Source organism: Spinacia oleracea, chromosome 3 (genome assembly GCF_020520425.1).
Source record: "Spinacia oleracea cultivar Varoflay chromosome 3, BTI_SOV_V1, whole genome shotgun sequence".
Lineage (NCBI taxonomy): Eukaryota > Viridiplantae > Streptophyta > Magnoliopsida > Caryophyllales > Amaranthaceae > Spinacia > Spinacia oleracea.
In genome coordinates this window covers 62,946,340-62,969,344 of record NC_079489.1, presented here as the reverse complement: position 1 = coordinate 62,969,344, position 23,005 = coordinate 62,946,340, and the positions used below count along the sequence as shown (strand labels likewise).

The window sequence follows — 23,005 nt, the reverse complement described above, 5'->3', positions numbered from 1 at the left end:
TTATGCTAAACAAATACTCCGTATGACCAAAATACATCCTTAGTTTTAAAAGCGCGCTAAATCCGTATGACCATAGTACATCCTTAGTTTTAAAAAGATTTGGGAGCGAAGAAGTTCCACTAGGAACGATTTGCTTGGCAGAAGCCAAGTGAGGTACATTCCAAGCGCTTATGGGGAGGCGAGGAGCGATGTAAGCGTTGGCTTCCTGTTGCCGGGCGCGCATCAGGTCCCCATGTGACTTATCCTTCTTTTTCAAAGTACAACTGATTTTTTTTTAAATGCACTTGAGTTTTTAGTTTTAGGTAGTGGAGTAATTTGAGGAGAGAGAAAAACTCTTTCCAATATTTTGGGGGGTATTGGAGAAACCATATTGCGATTCTCCGGCCTTCTCGCCACCGTTCCAGTCTTCTCGCCGCCCGCTGCAGCCTTCTCGCCGGCCAGCCGCTCCCACCTTCTCGCCAGATTTTTCCTTTTTCTAGTTTTTCCAATACTTGTTTTATGTTGGTTGTGACTTTTGTGGCCTGTGACTTACTCTAAGTCTTTGTTTAGTACTTTAGCCTCTTAGAGGCATTTCGGTTTGGTGTCTATTATTGAATAATGCTTCCCTTTGTTAATATTGTCCATTTTCGATGGAGCCAATGATTCATTTGTTCTTTTGGCTGTGGGATGTAATGGACTAAATCAAAATGTCTTTTAAAACCTCTTCGCTTCCTTTCCATGAAATAGAAGATAGTCGTCCCGTTGTCGTCCCGTTATCACCTCTCTGCAATTGCAGGGGTAGAGTTGCGTACGTCCGACCCCCCTTACCCCGCTTCTTGCGGGAGCCTCTTTGAGGCAATGAGGTAATGATAATGAATGGATAATATAAGTATCATGTTGTTTTAAGTACAAAATATGTTCTAGAAATGATTTTAAAGGTTTTTGGCACTTAAGGTCCGCCTCGCCTACGAAAAGCATGCGCTTTCGCTTTGCGCTTAAGCTCCAAGGCCCTTGCGCTTCAATGCACTTCACGCTTTTTAAAACTAAGAGTACATCCTACATTCAATTTCAATTCCACATGTAACTGTTACAAAATAAAGTAAAAGAAATGGAATTAAGCTAAATATTCATATTGTTGAAAAACAGAGTAACTGAAAATTCATATTGGGGTTTGGTGAGATTGATAATGCATGGGTTTTATAGAGAGTGAGTAAAGACAATCCTAATAGTTTATGATTCTTTTTTTAATTTTCTACTATTTGATAAATAAGAATTGTAATAGCATTATGATTCTACATTATTATCATTTATTACCCATCATACTACAATTTTTTTCCCCCTAGGTTACGCTTTTTACGCTCTTGAAAAGTACCTCTTTATTCGGATAGCTGGATTGAAACCCCAACAATATGAGGTGGCACTCTCGGAAAGTGCCCTTTGTAATCCGTATACATATAAATTGAACACTAATATATTCATACGCGGTTGGATAAAAAATTATGATTTATTTTTAAATTTTTAAATGTGTGATAAAGGATCTCATTTAAATTGTTTAAGTCTTTCTAATGGTAAATAGACTATGTTTTGTTGGATTGAATTTCAAAACTTATATTCAATTCACATGACTTTACTCACTCTAATGGTTTATTTAAATCAAACTTCATTTTTCTATTTCCTCCATTCCAATTTAAAGTGCCCCCTTTATCATGACACATAGTTTTAGGTAGAGTTTTGGAGTGTCTTTATCAAATAAGGAGTATTAATTTATTAGAAAAGTAGGTAGAATGAAAGATAGTGGTGTATTTTTTAATTGATTGAGAGAGGGTTTAGGACCCTAGATCTTATTATTGTGAAGAGAGAAGTAATGGTGGGTCCTTGTCAAAAAATAGAATGAGGCAAACTAAATTAGGATGGGAACTATAAATTATTAATTTTTTTTGTAACATAATATTTGTGACAAGGAGCGCTTATGTGACATATGCTCTTGAAAACTTCATCTTGGTGTACATTGTGTTAAGTTATTGAAAGACGCTAATGTAAAAGTTCCTCTAATATTAGATTCAATTATATTATTATTGTATACAATAAATCATAAATCAAATATTTTTGGATTAGGTCGTCGAATTTTTTTATTTTTTTTATAAAATTATGTCAAATAAGCTAACTGCCTGTATGGGATTTGAGCTTGATGTGATATTTATTATGCATGTCACTTTTTCTGTGGCATTTTCTAGTGAATTTTACTTGTATGAATTTTAATGATAGATAGTCGTAGATTATTTCTTAAAATAGATAATCTTGTCATATCCTTAAACTATTGTTCTTGAAATAGATAATATTGTCATATCCTAAAACTATCATCCTACATCAGCTGGTAGTAAACAACTAAGTTGATCAAACATCGATTTGCAAGAAAATGCAATTAACGGGTCAAATCAACTATTGTAGTATGAGCAGTTAGCAATGGATCACAAGCATATAATATTTTGTTGCCACTCCTTTTAAGCTACTAACTTTTTTAGGAGGACTCTCGGTCTTTCTTACAGTTTTCATTTAATTTTTCTTTATTTGACAGCGGTAACCTATGTATAGAATGTGTTATTGAATTATACACTTAAGCGACTACATTTGCTTTCAATTTTATTCAACTCTTTGGGCATTGACATAATCTTTGTGTCACTTTTCACTTGAATTTTGTCAAGTTCTCTCTTCTCTGTGCCCAAATCGATAGTGATTTGCAAGAGCTCGACAAGAGCTTCAATGCTCTTTTCTATAGATCATTGAGGAATTTATGTTAGAATGTTTTCATTTAATGAGAAAGAGAAGACGTTGAGAGTTGAATGTTTTTTTCTTTTGATTTCTGTTATGTTGGAATGTTTCATTTGTTGAATGGTCTTTCAGTCGTGTAAGATTGCTTTAACTTATAATATTTCTGGTTTGCATGTTCTTTATTTGCATTTCTCACAGTTTCTTATGCTTTTTGCTGTAGGTGACTCTTCTTTGTGAGGGTTCAGGAGCTCCTAACTCATCATCCTCAATGATCGGCACTATTAAGGTTTGATTCCTTTCCTGTTTCATGCAATTGACAGTCTTGTTGCTTTTCTGTTTGCATTGACCTTGTATATTTTGCAGTCCTTGATTGGTCACTTCGACTTGGATCCAAATCGTGTTTTTGATATTGTAAGTTGCTGTCAATTATCACCAGATTTGGGCCATGCATACATATGGTTTCCTAGTTGTTTTGTATGTCTTGATTGATTCTGTTGTACTTCTTTCAGGTCATGGAGTGTTTTGAAATGCATCCTCACAATAGGCTTTTCTTGGATCTCATTCCAATTTTTCCTAAGGTATGTAATAAGTCAACTGGAGTATTGAATGGCTAATGTTGGTTTGTAATTTGTGGTCAAGACTTACCATGCCAACTTTGTGCAGTCACATGCTTCTCAAATCTTAGGTTTCAAATTTCAATATTACCAGCGAATAGAAGTTCAAGATCCCTTACCTTTTGGGCTGTATCAGCTTGCAGCAGTGCTTGTGAAAGAAGACCTTGTTGATCTTGATAGCATGTGAGTGTGTTTGTCATAAGCTGAGTGTTCCTAATTTCCTATGGTTTTTGTTTTTTCTTGCAGCCTTTCCCTCTTTGCCTTTTTGTTTTAAAAGATCATTGTTGAATTTTTTCATCTTGTCCTTTTGAGCTTTCTGTTTAGGAAAAAAAGCAAGAACGGAAAAGGCACTATATTGCATAGAAAGGAGTTTTTTTTTTTTTTGAGGGAATTTTGGACTTAGTTTTGACTCAGAAGTCTCTTTTATTTTAGCTGGATAAATTACATATTAGAACTTCTTGTTTATCTTGATGATTGTTTATAATTGTTTACCCTAGTAATTGCATTGCTACATGAAGTGTTGACTTCTATTTTGAAGTAGAGTCAGTAATAATCTTTTATTGCTGAATTTCCAATTATGCAGATGGGTTCAGAGCTTTAAGCAATTTATTATAGCTGAAAGTTTGAGGTAGAAAAAGAAATTAGCTTTATGTGCAGCATTCCTTAGAGAGTGGGCCCCCTGTTTTAATACTTCATGCTGTTTTATGGTATATACAATATGTTTGCCAAAATTGTAAATCTGATTTCAACATAATTGTGTTTATTTATCGGTGACTTATTTGAAATAGTGATTAAAGTGTTAAATATAATGTTCATAAAGATTTGACAAGGAAATACGATCATAAAATTAGGACTTGAGGGCAGGGGTGACTAGAGTACTAGACCCATTCCTTAAGTTAACAGCATAACTAACAAACATTTGAACAAATCCATTTAGCTAACTAATGTTTCCTCAAGTGATTGCATAACAGCACAAGTACAATATAGATTGTTTATTGCATCTAACTCCATGAACTTGCTCGAAGTGCGGATTGTGGAGTCCGCATCCATATATGGCTATGTGGTGGGTTGTTTAAAGCTTCTTATTGATAGTTTAGTTTTTTAGAACTATGCTATTGTTTTATTTGTTCGGAAAACAGCTGTATGGAAGACTTTAAAGAGAGTGCTATGTTAATCTTTCTTTCTTTTGCTTTTCTTTTCTTCTTCTTTTTTTTTTTCTTTTTTTCCCGGTTTTTTGGGTACAACAAGATAACTTTGTGTGATCGACAGTGGAATCACTCTTTTTCCTTATGTTCTTGTTACTGAGAGACGGGTTGAATAACTTCAATTCCATTAGCTAATTATCACCTTGGTTTTGAAGGAAAGGAACAATATATGTTCGAGTTGACTGTGTTGAGTACTGTTACTAATCTTCTTTACTGCATGGTTTTTCACCGCATTGGACGCAGTCAAGTGCTCAATGTTAAAATCTTTGTTGCATTTCTTTTGCCAAATATAATTAATGTTAAATGAAAGAGTGATGATTTGGTTTTCTTGGGAGGCCCAGTCTCTTACTTGAATATGCTGTTACACATTCAATGACTCCAAGACTGTGAATATGAATTGGAGTAATAACTGAAGCGAAGTTTCGAGGAGTGAAATAGGTATACTTGGGGACATGATGTCGTGTTTGATGTGTGAGTTCTCGTTTGGAAGTATTGCTTTTGCGGAAGATAGCCTGACTTAGCTATGGGGCGATCTTTTAGGGATTGAGGGAGTAGTACGTAGTACTCCCTCCATCCCATAATATAGTGCTTGTTTGACATTTTTCACGGGAATTAAAGAATTTGAAAAATGACATGATTAATAATTAATGTTGTTGTACTTTATTAGAAAGTAAACATTTTATTTTATTTTTTAAACCAAAAAATAAAGAACAATAAAGTTATGGAGGAGAGAAGGTGATTGTTGAATAAAAAATCAACAACACAATTTTCCATGGTACCAGCATTAATTATAGGCACATATTTTGTAGCTAAAAGTAGGAAAATTTGGGTATTTAAATTGTTTGATTAGGGTAAGTTGGGAAAAATTCAAATGATTAAATAGGAAATTGTTAAAGTAGGCACATCATTTGGGGACACCCAGAATGGAGATGGAGGAAGTATAATATAAGGGAATGTGATGACCCTTAAGACATGCTACCATCAATTATGACCAAAATAAGATGACAAAACTGTTTCTTCTAATTCTGATGAAAATGAGGTTACTAGAGATCTGCATCATCTAAAAAGTGACAAGTGTAATAATTTAGTGTGCATCGAGTGAAATGAAGATAAATTTTTTATCCTCCATGGTGATATGTTTATGTTACAGGAGCTATAAATCAACCACAACCACTAAACTACCCTAAATTATTGTACTCTGTTAGACTGTTAATTTATCGCACATCACAAGTATTTTCTTAATTTTTTAGCATAAGTAAATAATAATAACAAATTATAGTAATAATTCATGTTAATACGTTTAGAAGTAGATGTATACACTGGATATGTATTAGGGTGTAAGAGCCATCTAGGCGGATGATAATGATTCTTTAAGATGGTTATTTGGATGGGTAATTAAAGTGGTTGGTGTGATGGGTGAAATATGTATTAGGGTGTACGAGTCAGCTAGGCGGGTGGTAATGAATCCCACCACGGGTGACATAAATGAATTGTTTTTACTTCTCTTATATTATTTACTAGAATTAAGCTCGTGCGATGCACGGATCAATAAAGTAAAAATACAAAGGGAATGCATGATTTATTACTTTTTTATGGGTTAAAAGTATTAATGACAGGGTTTTCCATCGTAAAAGAACAATTACGACATAATTCTGCCGTAGAATATTTCACTTAAAAGCCGGGATTTAAGCCCGTCATAAATAGCATTCGCTAATGAGATTGTTTTTTTTTACCCCCCGGTAATGGTAGTTGCATACTTGAATTGCATTATATAGAGCATGGTAGTTGACTCCTAGTAAAATTTATCTCTTAGACTGTTATTATCTTTAATTAAGTATTTATTTATCTATTTGGACTCTTAGCAAAATTTATCTCTTATTATCTTTTACTGGTAGTTGACTCCTATAAAATTTATCTCTTATAATCTTTTATCTGGTCTTTATTTATTCATCTTTTATTATCTTTTACCGGGTCTTTATTTAAAGATCAAGTACTTATAAATTAAGCAATTAGCTCATTGGTCAATTGCTTAATTTACTTCTATTTCAAAATTTGAAAAGGATATGCTCATGCTTATTGTTATTTTCAAATATTAGTTTCAAGTATTAAAAAGTTGAAACCTTTTGGTTTTATAAGTACGTAGAGGTAATTTTTTTCCCCTTATCGTCAATCCTTTTATTAGGTTATTTAAAATAAATTTGATCATTCCTCTATACTTAACTCTATATTTAGGAAAAAAAGGATATACACTACCCGTGTCTTTTTAAATGCGTAACTTTGGCTTTTACACTATTCATTTAAGTAATACTTCATATTAACTTTGAGTTGAATTTCTTTTTATTAATATAATATTATATATATATATATATATATATATATATATATATATATATATATATATATATATGTTTTTATAAGGCAAATGTCATTGGATTATTCACAATGCATGTTTTCATAAGATAAACATACTCTAAAGATAATTAACAGTCAAATAATGATTAATTATGTTAATTACCAGTCAAATGATGTATTGTGCTTGTGAAAGTGATGCATTTAAAGACATGGTTGGAGTAATCAATGTGAAGCATGAGAGATGCAAACAGCGTTAAGCGTTATTTGGAACCTTATATTATAATTTTTGTATCACATATTATTGCGTGTGTATAATCGTGTAATAAGTTCGTTAATGTAAGTGAGTCCACTGTTACTAATTTCAATTTGTTATAAATATTTTTACAAATTAATATTATAATTTGTAAACCATGCATTGCACGGGTATTATACTAGTTATCCACTATTTTCTTACACTCACTCACCTTTTTCAAACTCCCCTAGAAAAAAGAGTAGTGTGTAGAACAAAAAAAAGAAAAAAAAGAGGATGGAAATAGTGCATTTAAGAAATGATGGGAAGTAAGCTGTAGTTTACAGAAAGTGCCATCCAAACATTTGTATACTTTATGAACGCTGCATTTAAACATATGTATGTGTCAGTCCCTTCTGCAGCATTATAAGTTGTGGAGCTTCTTGTACCAATCTTTTTGTTTGGGCTTCTGTTGAAGTTTCATGTTGCAATGACAGTTTAATTGTAAAGACTATGCATCTTACTCTTGGGCCCCTTTACTAATTGTAGTCAGTTAGTATTTTATCTTTTATTTGGCAATTTTAGTTTGATTTAGTACTCCCTCCTTTGTCTGCAATCTGTAAAATGGTACGGTTAGATTGTCACAATCATCGCTTTTGTTTTTGGCAGTTCTCAGTTAGGTTTTGACTTTTCAGAAATTTATATACTTCGAGTGACTGTTTGCTGTATTGAGGTCTCTCACTCTGGATTAAATGTAACAATTTCATATCATACTTGCAGATACGCGCATTTAATTCCCAAGGATGAGGAAGCGTTTGAAACTTTCAATGTCGTTTCAACTAGGCGTCTTGATGAGGTTGGTTATTAGATAATTAACATGAGAGCCTACCCCCCTCCAAAAAATATAAAATAAAATTAGAATGTCCTGTTAGTTATCATCAAAATAGGAATGCCTGTGAATCTGACAGGATGTTTTTTTTTCTGCTATATGTTGACTTGGGAGGTGTATGTTTGTTGATAGTAGCAATTGTCTTGGTTGGTCCTTCCAATATGCTGTTTCTGGCAGATTGAATAAATTGTTACAATATGTTTTATATTTGAAATGTATACTAGTTGATCCGGGGCAGCAGGCGATGTTCTTTCTTTTATTGGGCTCTCTATAAATAGACAGGTGGGTAAAACCTGTTGCATTAGCTTAAGAGCAAAAAATATCTTTGAAGAAGTAAGGTGTAGCATACCTTTCTAATCCTATTGGCCAGTTTGGTAGCCGGTAAAATATGGTGGGAATGAAAATAAATGTGTCATTTGGCAAAAAAAAAAACATCTTAATGTCCATGGTAATGACACTTATCTTAAACTGTGTTTTTCTTCATAAATTTGCGTTCCTACCCAATACCACTCCCCAAAATGGTAATAGACTGTATGAAAAATTATGAAAGAAAAATAGATAATTTTGAGTGAACTAGCATTACCATTGGATATTGATTTTCACATTGGATATTGAATATTGATTTTGGTAAAAATTTACATACAAATTCATTTCGCTGACACCATTAATGACAAGCTACTAAACGGGCTCTAAATGATATGACTAAAAATAAAAACTTTAAGTTGGCTTAGGGTCTGTTTGGCCAATCTTCTAGAAAACAACTTCTGTTTCCTAGAAGTACTTTTTCGGAAGTAGTTTCTAGAGAAACTGTTATGAGAAATAGGTTTGTTTGGCCACAAAATTTAAGCGTTTTTGAGAAATAGAAAATGTTTTATCATGTTTGGCCCATTGTTTACCAACCATAAATATTTTATATTAATAGTTTAATACTCAATAGTGACTAACTAGTACTTCCGATTTTTAATACTCACAACGTTTGAAATTTTGACACTATTCACACATACTACTTTGACTATTGTTGGTGATTTATATGTAAAATAAAACATAGTCATGTGGTATTTTGTTAGATTCGTCTTCATGTGTATTTTCAAAATATCATTTTTTTATAATTTTTGCTTAAAGAGAAATAAAGTTATTAATGATCAAAGTTGTGCATTGGCATGCGTGAAAGTGACCAACATGCGAGTAAAAACAAACGGAGGAAAGAAGTATGTTATACCAAATTTTATTCCCTGAAAAAATTAACATGTTTTTATTCATTTATAAAAACTTTTATTTTACACACACAAAAAAAAAACTAATATTATTTTAAGTAATTAATGGGATTCATGGCTGTTGAATTTTGTAATATACGAATGTACACTTTTTTTCTACTTCACTTCACCTGATCTTCACCTCCTTTATTTCTGTAAAATCTGTTGATTTCACCCCGTAATTTTTAAGCCCCAAAACCTCAATTCATCTATTGAAAGAATCAATCTAATAGTACTTTACGTGGAGATCGACGATGAGCTTGCCGGAATTAGCTTCACTTGCTATCTCGCTCTTCTCTTTCACTTTTTTATTTGATGTTGACTGATTCTTAAAAACACCGACTGTGTGATCTACTTTGTCTCGTCGAGAATGTTTGCCGAAGACAAGGAATTGATAATGGCGGAGGACCCAATGCTGAGTGGAGAAAGGAATTGATCGAAGAAGAACATTGGTCTTTTATTACTTGGGACAAGAAAGACTTTCTAGTAATATGTGAGGGTATTTTTGAAGACGAAAAGTGTCCTTAAGTTGGCAAAACTCCTCCTTGAGAAACAGTTTTGAGAAGCTTGGATTGCTTTTAATTCCCAGCCTCCTAGAAACTGTTTCAGCCCATTTTGGGTTTCTCAAGTAGAAATTACTCCCAAAAAATACCGTGTTGGCGAAGTTTCAGCTGCTTATGGGATCTCTCAAGTAGAAATTACTGCCAAACACCCTCTTAGTAACAACTCACAACGAAATCTTTAACTGACTTTTTAAATGCACCATTTGGACTTCTTCACTATTCACACATTCTTCTTTGACCAGCTTTTGCATTTTCTACATAAAGAAAAATGTAGTTATGTGGGATCTTATTAATTTCGTCTTGATTTATAGTTTCCAAAAATCAAAAATTTATTATTTTAACTAAAACATAATTTAACATATTAATGGCCAAATTTTTGCACTGGCAAGCTTGAAATACCAAATGGTGCAATTGAAAAAGAACGGAGAAAGGTGAGACGATGTTAAAATTTTAATTTATGGACGAATATTAAGCAAATCATTATTAATGGCTTGCTGGTAAACCATCCATTTTTTTTGGGATTAATTAGGGCGAATACTGAATTGGAGTGCAGAAATCAGGCAAACCCAATTATTCTGAATTTATCACTTATTTGCTTCATGTCTAATTTAGGAACTACTCTTTTATGTTCCCACTTCTTTCATTAGTGAGTTACCCTTGAAGTGTTGATGTTGGTTATGATTTTTTATTTGGAGTTGTTTTATATTTCCTGTTAGTCTTGTGGTGCTATCTAGGATGTGTTTCATGGTGTTATTTCATTGTGACAGGCTAACAAGATTGGAAAAATAAATCTAGCTGCAACGGGTAAGGACCTTATGGATGATGAAAAGCAAGCAGATGTGACCGTAGATCTTTATGCTGCTTTAGATTTGGAAAATCTTGCTGTCAATGAATCTGTTTTGGAGCTTGAGGACTGCCAAACATTAGGCTTGCTTACTGGTTTCCTTCGTGTGGATGATTGGTATGTGACTGATCATGATCTCCCTAATGGAAAGAGGGAGAAACTGCTTTGGCCCTCTCTCCACTTTGACATTTCTTTTAATATTCCTCGTACTAAGTTTGTTAACTGCTAGTTTTTTGTTTGCTTTGTTACTTTCTTGTAACAGTTTATTTTTTTCAGCAGTTCTGCTCTTCTGTTAGAATTGATTTTAGCTTATGGTAATAGGTATTCTTTGTTGTAATAGGTATGTTTTCATTTTATTTTTGGGGGTCTAATTAGCAAAACATCTCTTGTGATGGCCAGACTGGACACCTACAGGGGAGGTTACATTTATCTTGATCACGCAGATGGGAACATGGGTTGTGAGATTTTCATTGGGTGATGTTCTATTGTTATACTTGAATATATTTCTTTTCTAGCATTTGGGAGAGGAGGCATTTTATATGCATAATTTGTTTTCTTATTTCCAAAACATGGGTCGTTTTCTTATTTCCAAATTAACATGGGTCTGTGAGATTTCATTGGGTGATGCTCTATTATTATACTGTAATATATTTCTTTTTAGCATTTGGGAGAGGAGTCACTTTATATGCGTAATTCGTTTTCTTATTCCCAAATTAATATGTCATTTGGTGTTCTATTATTATACTGTAATATATTTCTTTTTAGCATTTGAGAGAGGAGTCATTTTATATGCTTAATTCGTTTTCTTATTCCCAAATTAATATGGGTGTCAAATGGTTTTTCCTTTTGTATAAATAACAACTTGAGTCAAGTGATGAAACCAGTAGCACATTAAACATGTTGTCTGGCGTGCATACACTCACAAAAGATCAAGGAAAAGGATAATAGGTGGTTTACGTAACGTAGAGAGTTGATAGTTTGATACGCTATGATGCTATGTAATGATTTAACAAAAGGTTCAGCATTAAGATTGGTAGAGCCGTTGAGGTGTGGAGTGGCTTTCTTCCGATGAGATCCTGATGAATATGTTGAAATGATTTTTCTGTATGATAAATTGTGTTGTCTGTTTATAAAATTTAGTGTTATACTTTGAAATATTTGGAGGAGTAAGGGTTCCTCAAACTTTTATTTATTTACTAGTTGTTGGATCGTGCGCTAGCGCGCACGATCCCCCAAGGTATACAAAATTATTTTTGTAAAAATGTTACTTAAAAGCTAGGAACTTACAATTTATGGTAAATGCTAGAAATGATATGTTAAAGTTAGATGTTGGATTTACATGTAACGGGAAATAGAAACCATATGCGTTTTAATTGATAGTTCGAAGGTACAATAGATAGGAAATTATACCCAAAGAAAACAATACATTTTGTATAGCAATGGAAGGGTGAAACCGTAAATGCTCTATTGTTAAGAATAAGACAAAATAAAACAAAGAAGGAAATGAGGGGCATGCACGTAAATGCACTATTGGGTGAATAGTAATCAAAGTATGAAGCTTTATAAGTGTTAGGATTTATGGGGATGATTAGTAGTATTAACAAAATCATGGTGGAGGGTGTACATGAGATATGCCACTTAATGTTTGCTAGTCATTATGCCACATAAGAGGAGATAAGTACCATGATAATTCAGATTATATCTCTTTGACAGATCACTTTTGTAGCGCATCATAGAAAAGGACTAAGAGGGGTTGGATTGCTGAATTGGTTATTAGGCGCAGCCCGAAAAAAGGTCCGGGTCAAAATATTGCTTTCAAATTAAGTTCCAAATTAGTGGATGTGGAGGGTGGCTGAATTGGGTTCAATCTTGTGGGAAGTAAAGAACACGTCAAATTTTTGTAGAGCTTGCTTACTTGAAGCTGTTTCATAGCTGGAGTCAAGAATTAGCCTCCGAGTGGTACTTGAGTTTTCTTTAGTGTCTGTGTTTTATGGTAAGATATCTTGGGAGCGTGAATGCGTGATACTTACTGACTTAGCACTCTTTGTGCTTGCGCTGGTAACACCCCGTTGATGTCTTTTTTAACACTCCCTTTTCTTTCTTCTAATGTAATGACTTTCCATTTGAGGTGTTTTTAGGTATGCCAACTTTTACTTTATTCTATTTTTGGCACACACATTTTACCATCTTACTTCATTATTCCAAAATGTTTACACTTTTCCACTCACTTTTTTTTTTTAAATCTTTAGCCACCTTTTTCCTTACACCCATTTACCTCTCCTTAAAAAAGATTCGGTAAATGGGTAGATCAAAGAAAATGGAGGGAGCATATTACTTCTGTAGTTAAACTCGGGTTAAATAAGAAAAAATGAGTACCGAAACGTAAATACTGTTTTCTGGTACATAAACAAGTCTAATGTAAGTACGTAGTATGAATTTCTATCCTAACCGGTAATTTTCTTTATTTTTTGGTATATTGCTTGAATGAGCCGGACTTTCATTGTTTTTCAGGTATCATGCAAATATCTTGTTTGAGCGTCTTTCACCACTTACTCCAGTGGCATATGCCCAAATTTGTGATGGGCTGTTCAGGTACACAAAGACATTTATCCTTTCTTTTGTTCGCGGTTGGATAAATATGATAATGCTATTTCTTTCTCTATCTGCTTTTGCGCTGCTGAATTAATTGTCTGCTTGCGCTTAGTATTTCAATAGACGTAGTGACATACAATCTTCTAATGTTTTCCAAACTTCACCCACATGGTAGACTTAGATCTAGGTACCGAATACGGGTCATACCTTTCACAATTTGTATGGTAGTTTTGAGATGTGCACATGAGGTGAGCCTAAGCGAAGGACTTTGAGACACCTCGGCAGGATTTGGGATAGAGAAGGAGACGATATGAGTTAAAAACAAAATTTTGACCAAAATTTCTTTGAATAAATATTACCTTACCAAGGGCTTTGAAAGTGTAATTTGACCTAAAGCCCGCAAGTAATTGCATGGAATTGATCTTATTTGGGCCCTTAATCATAAGCCCTAAGTTACTTAAACCGTTTATGGGAGTCGGTCGCAATTGGATATCTCTAGTCAAAGGAAGTTGGGAACTGTGACCGGTATCTCTGGATTCTCTATACCGGTGGCTAATTGTTGTAAACTTACTTCTAGTTCACGTTGTTAGGTTATGAACAATTTAATTGCCTTGCGGAATAAACCTGGAGAGCTAGGAAACATGAATTCACATAATCAATTATCATAATTTAGGGAACATACAATGTGATGCGTGCCTTCTCTAACTGCGCCCCAACTGAACAAGAACGAGTTCTAGGACTCCAAATGTCGCCCCTCTTAATTCAATTAGCTTAGAATATCAACGAAGGTATATACTAGAATTTGGGATCTCACTTTATGTAATAGGCTTAAGAGAATAAACTCATGTATAAATATTATGACCATAGGCCTATATTTATAGGAATAGAAAACTTAGAATCCTACTAGGATTAGAATCCCGATCCAATTAGGATTAAGAAATATATCTCAAAACTAGATCTAGATCAAAGGGAAGTTGGAAACAACTCAAACACCAACAAACCAGTCCAATGGACCGGTTGGAATAACTTGTGCCTTTCCGGCAATATTTCCGACTAGTTTTGAAGCCCGTGCGATGCACGGGTTTCGTTTTATTTGTTCTTTTTTAGTAACGGTTTTGTATTTATGTTATTAGGTTTTGTTACGGTGAATGGATGGTATTTTTTTTTTGGAAGACAATCATCTTTAACGACAATCTAATTACGACGGGTCAAAAATCCCGTCGCAAAAGCTTTTTGCGACGGGGCTAACAAGCAAACAATGACGGGAATAACCGTCGCAAATGTCTTTTACGACGGGTTTACGACGGATTTACGACAGGATTTCTATTAACGACGGCCCCCTTTTATGACGGGTTCGCGACAGAAAATCCCGTCGTTAATCAACGATTATTGGCCTTTCGCGACGGGATTTCCCGTCGTTAATAGTACAATTTCTTGTAGTGGGATCAGTAACTATTAACAATAATAATAATTAAGTTCATTTGGAAGATAAAAATGACACACATGCATTAAGTAGATCTAAATTCATTTTAACTTAATTTATTTCCTATGTTTGGTTTAGTGGCAATAGATTAAATTAAAATAAATTTGTCCATAATTGGATTAATGAGTTAAATGAAATGGTGCATAATAACTGAGCAAAAGTGAACCTATTACGACAACTAAATAATTGAGCAAAAGTCTAGTCTAGACTAAACTAAAGTACTTGTTATTTTTTTAAGTGTGATAAAGACTTCAGCAACTTCCGATCTATTTCTCCACAATCAAAATGTAGTCGTCTCTATCTCTTCAATCATCTTCCCCAATCACAACCAGATCAAATCTCACCTTCGATTTCCCATCAGTTTCAGCTAGACCTCTCAATCTCAATGTCAATGTTGTCCCCTGCAATAATTTAGATAAGAAAACTAAATAAATAATAACATCATAAATAATATATTTAATTAACTCTACAGAAGAAGGAAAAAATATGTACCATTGGTCTTCTATTTCGATAGAATCTCCAACTTCATTCACAACCATACCAACGACATCTAAAAAGAGAAAAAAAAACAACAAAGGAAAAAAAGACAAAGTATTTGGCAAAATTATTTGACAATAACTCAAATAAACTTTAGTACGGAATAAATAACAAAATCATACATACCAGGAAGTGAGTAGTTTTTAACAAACTTATTCAAGTGTACTGTAATTGTACACAATCAAATCGATGCATTGGCAACGGCCCTAACAACAGTATTTTGAAAAAATTGTATCATTATCTTGTTGTCGCCAACAATACGGTATTGTTCCTTATTAGGTTGGACCGAAAAATATCTGATTGTATAGATTTTTCCCTCATAATTTTGGACAGAAGCTAGTGATGGACAAAATTGGATTTAATAGAGGCATGCACATAATCACCCTGCAGTTAAATTATAACAGTTAATTTAAAAAGTGCGTTGTAAAATCATAAAGTAAATATTAGAAGAATTATATACCTCTTCGTCAATGAGGACCATGTCCAAACTAATTAAACTATTTTGTTTGCGGAAGTTCACCACATCAATCAAGCGCGAAACACGAACTTTAATTTTCCAGTCGTTCCTACTGGAATTTAAATCATGGATCAAAGAAGTAGCCATTGATAACCAAACTTAAAAGTGAAAGATGTGATTGTGTATGAGTTATGAATTGAACAATACGACCAATTTATAGGATTTCATCAATTATAAATTTGAATATGATTAGAACTTCCAATTTATATCTTAAAGAATTGTAGTGTATTAGTATACGTTTATCTACGTTTATCTTAAACGTTTAGGTTATATCTAAGGTTTTTTTTTTTAATTATTAAAACTTAGATATATATTGAGTAGGATTATTAGGAATTTTTGTTTTTTGAACTCTTCCCATCAAACGTTTATCTACATTTATCTAATACTAAGTTTTTTTTTTTTTTTAATTAAAACTTAGATTGAGTAGGATTATTAGGACTTTTTGTTTTTTGGACTCTTCCCATCAAACGTTTATCTACGTTTATCAAATACGTTTAACGTTTTAAAAAAAAAAAAAATTAAAACTTAGATATATATCCACGTGGCATCTACTTAATTATATACGTGGCACTTGAATTTTTTAATTCAAAAATAAATAAGAAATCTTCTTTTTAATTGGCCGAGAGCATTACTAATCCTACGTGGCGCTCTAATATCTCAGCAAAAGTGCCTCCTTTATATATGTATATTAGATTCAAACCATATTTCCTTTTCCGTTAATATCTCCGCTTCTAACGATATTTCCGATGTTTCCTTTTGATGATTTGTTTAGCTCCCACTGAAACTAACATCCATCATTTCCGAACATAACCATCTATTAGAATATTTACTGAATATTGTATATTCATCTGACTATTTGATCCATTCACATACTCTTTGTGTGACTCGACAAGTTATGTCAAGAGTAAACTTAATATTAGCTAGGCATTCTGATTACTTGATCTCATTGAATAATGAACTCGATAATTAATCTGAACCACATTTATTAGACTTCGTATAGATACATTAAGGCCCTGTTCTAATCAACTTAAGGACCTTATTTTCAGATCCTATAAGTTAAGATAAGCTCCTATAAGTTAAATAAGGTCATATAAGGTTCTATAATTAAATAAGGTTCTATAATTAAATAAGGTTCTATAAGTTCCTATAAGGGCCTATAAGTTAATATAAGTTCCAATAAGGTCTTAAATAAAATATGTAATATTATGATTATTTGCGTTGTTATATTAAATAAATCTTATTTATATTATTGTATTAAATAATTTGTGGTTACTTATTGACGATGATAATCATCAATGATATGTAAGTATTAATTAATATGTTATTATTAATTGCTATCAATATAATTATAAGGGAAAAACTTAATAAACACTTTTAAAATTACGTGTACATCAGTAATCAATGGACATTTTTTTGGTGAGACGCAAATAATCATAATATTACTTCTTTACACCAATGCATTAATATTTGCAATCAACTATTATCAATAATCTAAAGGTTAATAGTTTAATAACAATCTAATAAACTTTAAATAAAGTCTAGTAATGTTTAATAAGGTATTATAAGGTCTTATAAGGCCCTATAAGTTAATTAAGGTCCTATAAGTTCAGATAAGTTGGTCCTATAAGTTCAAGAGAGCACACCCTAAATATATACTTGTCAGTCATCTTGCTTTAGAGCTGTTCATTTCTCTTTTTGGTTCTCTATTTTATTCTCTTTGGTGCTTCAATATGTTCTTTTCTCTCTTTTATGTCTCTAGAGGCTAGAGAACTATCATATATGGTAAAATTTTATCGTCGAGTTTTACCTTGCTTTTTAGTTTTTCTACCTTCACCGAACTTTTGAGCTTTCGCTATATTTTTTTTTTTAAAGAGAACACTGTCAATGTTTTGCTTACATTTCATTTTAGTTTTTCCAATGCTTTGAATTTTTTAAAATTTTGTGATTGATTTGTAATTTTTTTACTCTTGTTGATTAAATTTGGGGACTTTTAACTGAAAGTCTATACCACAAAAGGGTTGAGGTGGTGTGGGAGAGATACATAAAGGTTATTTCATATTTGCCATCAAAAGAAACCATGTTTGACCTAATTATTTCGGATCTATGGTTACAGAGAAGCCCTACATGTTTCCAATGGAAGCAAGGTTCATCATAAGAAATAGCGTTTAGGACTACATTCATGTGAGTTAGGCAAGTCAAGAGTCTTGTTTGGTGCTACGGGCACTCTGGCTGTTGTCTTCTCAGGCGATTTTGTATATTCTAAAAGCTCCATGACTGCTTGTCCTTTTATTTTGTCTTCTCTCCTCTCATGCTTAGTTTTAAAAGGCGCGAGTTGGTCTGAGGTGCAAAATTCCCTGGAGCCTAGACGAAGGCGCGACCTTTCTTAGACAAGTCACACATTTTTTTTTGCGGTATTAAATTTTCAAAGAAAGTAACCCCGAGTTTATAATACTGGTATATTTCAAAATAAGTGGAATAAAAAACAACCGTAAAATAGAAGTTAATAAAAATTAATTTAGAGAATAGGGGGTCAAAGTGACACGTGACTACCTTAGTCACCAGCTTAGTACTTTGTAGGACATCCACCAGTAAAAGAAAAAGAAAAGAAAAGAAAGAAAAGCTGAAAGTTCACACTCCTCGACCGTAGAGTTAGAGGTAACGAAGAGAGAGAAAGGCGGAGCTTACACAGAATCCAACAGAGCTATGGTGCCGGAGATGACTGCAGATTATCCAGCTGGCGTTCTCTTAGACGAAAAGTTAGCGGTCATCAATTGCCTGTAGTTGCAATTTAGAGATTTTCCAGATTAGGGCCTTCAATGGGCTTCTAGTTGACGATAACTAATTAAATTGAGTTAGGGCTTTTGCTCGAAATTGATTAATAAATCGTGGGTAAGTTTTAATTCGAAGTCTTTAGATTCAGAGAGATGTTAAGTTATCTGTTGTAGCTGGCTGTTGTTTCAAAATGATTTTTCTTTGAATTATAGATGTAGGTTATCTTACCGTTGGGACTTGCGAGCATGTGATATTGTTTTTTAAAAAAACATTATGCCATGTCAACTATAAGATTCCTAATCTACAAAGGGGCAATGCCTTGCGTCCGGGTAAAGGCTTACTCAGGCCCTTGCCTTTTGTAGTTGGATGCGCTAAACAAGGAAAAGGTGTTGTGCGCCTTGTGCCTTGGGTGCGTTTTTTAAAATGTAGCTCTCATGTGGTCCCCACATAGAAAACAAGCGCGGATGTGATCGTGTTTGCAGCGTGAATTTTTTGAAAAACATCACATTAACATGTCGAAGTCTTATTATTAAATTTTAAGTCTAAAAAGTACTATATCAACACAATATAACTAAATTTATCATAGTATGATTGAGTATTATGTTTTGTGAACAAATAACTACTCAAAATATCATGTTTTATGATCTTAACTAATTACTAAAATATTTTTGGTCAATTGGTGTAAAAGAACGGTGTAACGGGCAAAAAATGTCCTAAAGCGGCGAGTCACGTTACGTAGACGACACGGGGAGAAAGACGTGATTTTTGTCGCAACGTTACGTAACGGGGTTTTGCGAAACGGCAAATCCAAAACCCGTTACAGAACGGTCGAGTTTTAATTCCACTCCCACCATAAATTTCTTATATTTGATGATATGATTTTGTATAATATAACATATTTGTGAATCTCATGTCCTGTTACTGTAGTCCAAATTTAGGGTGGTGTACTGTTTTTCTTCGTATGTTCAACTTCTGTGTCGGTTGCTTGTATCCTTGTCCTTTTCGGATGTCCATACTCAAGGCATTAATCTCTGCCCTTCAACTTGAAGCTAACTCAGTTATCAATGGTACTTCTTGCAGTGTTTTATTCTAAGCCCCTCCTCTTTACAACTTCACTTGTGATCTCAAAGCCTTCTTGTAATTTTTTCCATCCATGGATGTAGGCTAATTTGAAGGGAAACTACCCTGACTACATAACTAGTATAAGAGTTTTTTCATATAGGCTTCTACCATATGTGCACTTCATTACCTCCAGCACCACCTAGTCATAGTCTTAAGGTTTCCTTATTGGTGGCTAGGAAGCACTTTATACATACTCAGATTGGCAAAGATGCTGTTTTCTGTTGATCCTCGTTCGTACGCAACCTTACCCCTGCAATTGCAGAGAGGTTGTTTTCAATTGACCCAAAAGCGATAACGGGACAACAACGGGACGGCCATCTTCTACTTCATGGAAAGGAAGCGAAGAGGTATTAAGAGCCATTTTGATTTAGTCCATCTTCTACTTCATGGAAAGGAAGCGAAGAGGTATTAAGAGCCATTTTGATTTAGTCCATCACATCCCACAGACAAAAGAACAAATGAATATTTGGCTCCATCGGAAATGGACATAAGTTGTATTGATTTAGTCCATCTGTTGATCCTCAATGATAATAAAATGCTATAAGTTGTATTGTTGGTAGGCTAGTATTAATAGTATGTTATATTATTTAACATGTGTCAACTACTAGAAAAGATAATAATAATACTATTATTACGAACATCATTATCAATAAAATAGTACTGGTACAATAGTGGTAGTTGTAGTTATGTGGTAGTGGTAGTACCGTAGTAGTGAACGAGTATTAGTACATGTTTTAAGGGTTATTTAGGAGACATCTTTTTACTTTTTGAAGTTGACTTGTAAAGGTTAATAATTCAACCTGTTTATGACTTTGTAATTTTACTGTGTCTTAGGCTTATTGGAAGATCAATTTCCTCAGCATATGATACTGCTTGTAAATTGCATCATGCCAACAACACCATAAATGGCCCGAAAGTGTTGGGGAGTGCAGATTCTTTGAGTAGCTCCCTTGTTTTGCTACCTAAAGAGCTTTTTGAGATGCTTGCCTGTGCTGGACCTTATCTGTATCGTGATACTCTCTTGCTGCAAAAGGTGATAATTTTGTTTGTGATTGTTCTTTAAGGTCTTTTTGTTGTTGCAAGCCTACTAACAGTATGCTGTATATGTGTCCTCTGAAGGTCTGTAGGGTTTTAAAGGGCTACTACCTCTCAGCACTTGAACTCATCAGTAAGGGGGATGGAGCTCTCATACCTGTTGGGGGTGATAATATTAATCCCCGGTTGCATTTGAGAGAAGCAAGGTCAAAAATTGAGGAAGCGTTGGGATCATGTCTGCTTCCTTCATTGCAGTTGGTTCCTGCAAATCCTGCCATTGGCCATGCAATCTGGGAAGTAATGAGTCTTCTTCCATACGAGGTATGAATTTTTAATCAGCATAAGCTATAAGTGGTGACTTGCTGTCGTTTAGACATTTTTACTGTCATGGTTGAATCATGTGGATGAGTAATAGCTTTGTTTTTCTTAGGCGAGATATCGTCTCTATGGTGAATGGGAAAAGGATGATGAGCGGATACCTATGATTTTGGCAGCAAGACAAACAGCTAAGGTAAACCCAACGGAGATGTGATCTGAAAGTTATTTCCCCAAGCAATTGTTTGTGTGTATGTTCAAGTTTTGATTTGCATTTGTAGTTGGACACGAGGAGGATCTTGAAACGGCTTGCAAAGGAAAATCTAAAACAACTGGGTCGTATGGTTGCTAAGCTTGCTCATGCCAATCCCTTGACTGTTCTCCGGACAATTGTTCAACAGGTACCTCATTATCATTTATAGCAGCATATTTAAATGTTTAAAATTTAGTTTTTGAGTGAGTTTCACTGATATTGCTAATGCAGATTGAGGCCTATCGAGATATGATTATGCCGGTTGTGGACGCATTCAAATATTTAACACAGGTAGGTTTTTTATCCATCTAGGCTATTTTCTGCGTGCTCTCCTCCTGCTTTGGTTCTGATGTCTTCCAGATAGTAAAATTTGGGAAATTTTGCGTGCAAGATAATTGTGCAGCTATCTTCCAAAAATTGATTATTCCTTTTAAGATAACCTATGTCCTAGTGTATATGGTAGTATGGGTTGACATTTTGTTCCAAGAAATTAGTCATATACAATTTCATGTGGGGCAGATCATTTCTGAAGGTACTTTGCTGTAAATTTTATTCTGAGCAGCATTTAAAATTATCAAATCTTCAGAACTACTCCTTCCATCCCTCAAAGATTGCTCTATTTGTCTTTTCATGCTCTCCAATTCAAGACTTAACGTACTAATATCTCCAATTCTGTATGCATAACAATTAGATGTTTTAAGAATACACACTGAGTGAGTGCTTGTTTGGTTGATATCTTAAGTCATGGGAAGTGAAACTTCCTAGGATTTGGCAGGGAGTGAAGTTGTTTGGCTGGCAAGTTCAACAGAAGATACACTTCCTAGATAGTTCCATATCCCATGAAGTGTAGGAAGTTGGTTACCTAGGTCCCCTTAGGTAAGTGGAACTTTCCATGGGAAATCCCACTTCCCATATACAACCAAACAACACTGTTCATAGGAATCTAATCTCCGTGGGAAAAACTACTTCGTAGGAATTTTTAGTTTCCTACATTTAACCAAACGAGCACTAAAATGAGTTTAGCAAGATCCCATTTGACTATATATTTCTTATAGATTATTGAGAAACTGAGAATTTGTGGAATAAGTTTTTAAAGCTTGACCAAAAAATATGAAATGGGTTTATCTTTAATGGACCGAGGGAGTAAAAATGTTGCTTGCTGTTTTAAGTTGAAACCTTATTACGTGCTGTTTGTAGTGTGTTCATTGCAGTTGATTATGTTTGTAATATCGAAAGGGGTTAGTTGACCATTTGTTCTGGGTGGCTCAGTATTCCTTAGTGAAAGATGATTATGCATTGCTGAAGAAGTTGTTTATGTTGAAGGGTAGTTAAGGACAAAATTGGAGAGAACGATTCATTTTGCATAATGTACTTGAAAAGGATTGGGGAGGAGGGGGGGGGGGGGGGGGGGGTGGAGGGTTGTGTAGACGAACCAAATATGTGGAATTACGCATGGGTTTCTGTGTGATGTGTAGACTTTTTTTCATTCAAGCAGTATATGAGCGGATAGAGGACAAAATAATCTTCTTGAAAGGGAACCATTCCTACAAAACTCTGTCCCTGCTTAGAGTTTGCAGAGCACGTGATTACGTGAACATCTAATGGTCTAAGTAAAGGCTGAAATTAGGAAACACAATTGTGTTTGTTTGGACGGGGAAGGTTGAGGGTGTAATAATTCACCG

The 23,005-nt window shown here is 34.0% G+C and overlaps 1 protein-coding gene and 1 long non-coding RNA gene across 4 annotated transcripts in view; one reads left to right on the top strand and one right to left on the bottom strand.

Moving 5' to 3' along the window:
• Nucleotides 1-23,005, top strand: part of LOC110783214 (THO complex subunit 2) — a 50,402-nt gene that overhangs the window by 14,038 nt on the left and 13,359 nt on the right. For all 3 annotated transcript variants that reach the window (XM_021987524.2, XM_021987523.2, XM_021987522.2), the window contains exons 7-18: nucleotides 2,969-3,034; nucleotides 3,112-3,159; nucleotides 3,258-3,326; nucleotides 3,412-3,545; nucleotides 7,929-8,004; nucleotides 10,621-10,814; nucleotides 13,209-13,289; nucleotides 20,555-20,753; nucleotides 20,840-21,076; nucleotides 21,186-21,266; nucleotides 21,352-21,471; nucleotides 21,555-21,614. In XM_021987524.2, coding sequence (XP_021843216.1) covers nucleotides 2,969-3,034; nucleotides 3,112-3,159; nucleotides 3,258-3,326; nucleotides 3,412-3,545; nucleotides 7,929-8,004; nucleotides 10,621-10,814; nucleotides 13,209-13,289; nucleotides 20,555-20,753; nucleotides 20,840-21,076; nucleotides 21,186-21,266; nucleotides 21,352-21,471; nucleotides 21,555-21,614 — 1,365 coding nt within the window. The remainder of the gene's footprint in view (nucleotides 1-2,968; nucleotides 3,035-3,111; nucleotides 3,160-3,257; nucleotides 3,327-3,411; nucleotides 3,546-7,928; nucleotides 8,005-10,620; nucleotides 10,815-13,208; nucleotides 13,290-20,554; nucleotides 20,754-20,839; nucleotides 21,077-21,185; nucleotides 21,267-21,351; nucleotides 21,472-21,554; nucleotides 21,615-23,005) is intronic.
• LOC130470368 (uncharacterized) lies at nucleotides 14,947-15,643 on the bottom strand. Its single transcript, XR_008930568.1, has 3 exons — nucleotides 15,436-15,643; nucleotides 15,265-15,322; nucleotides 14,947-15,173 (listed from the first exon to the last, which is right to left on the bottom strand). It is a non-coding gene; the product is annotated as an uncharacterized lncRNA (long non-coding RNA).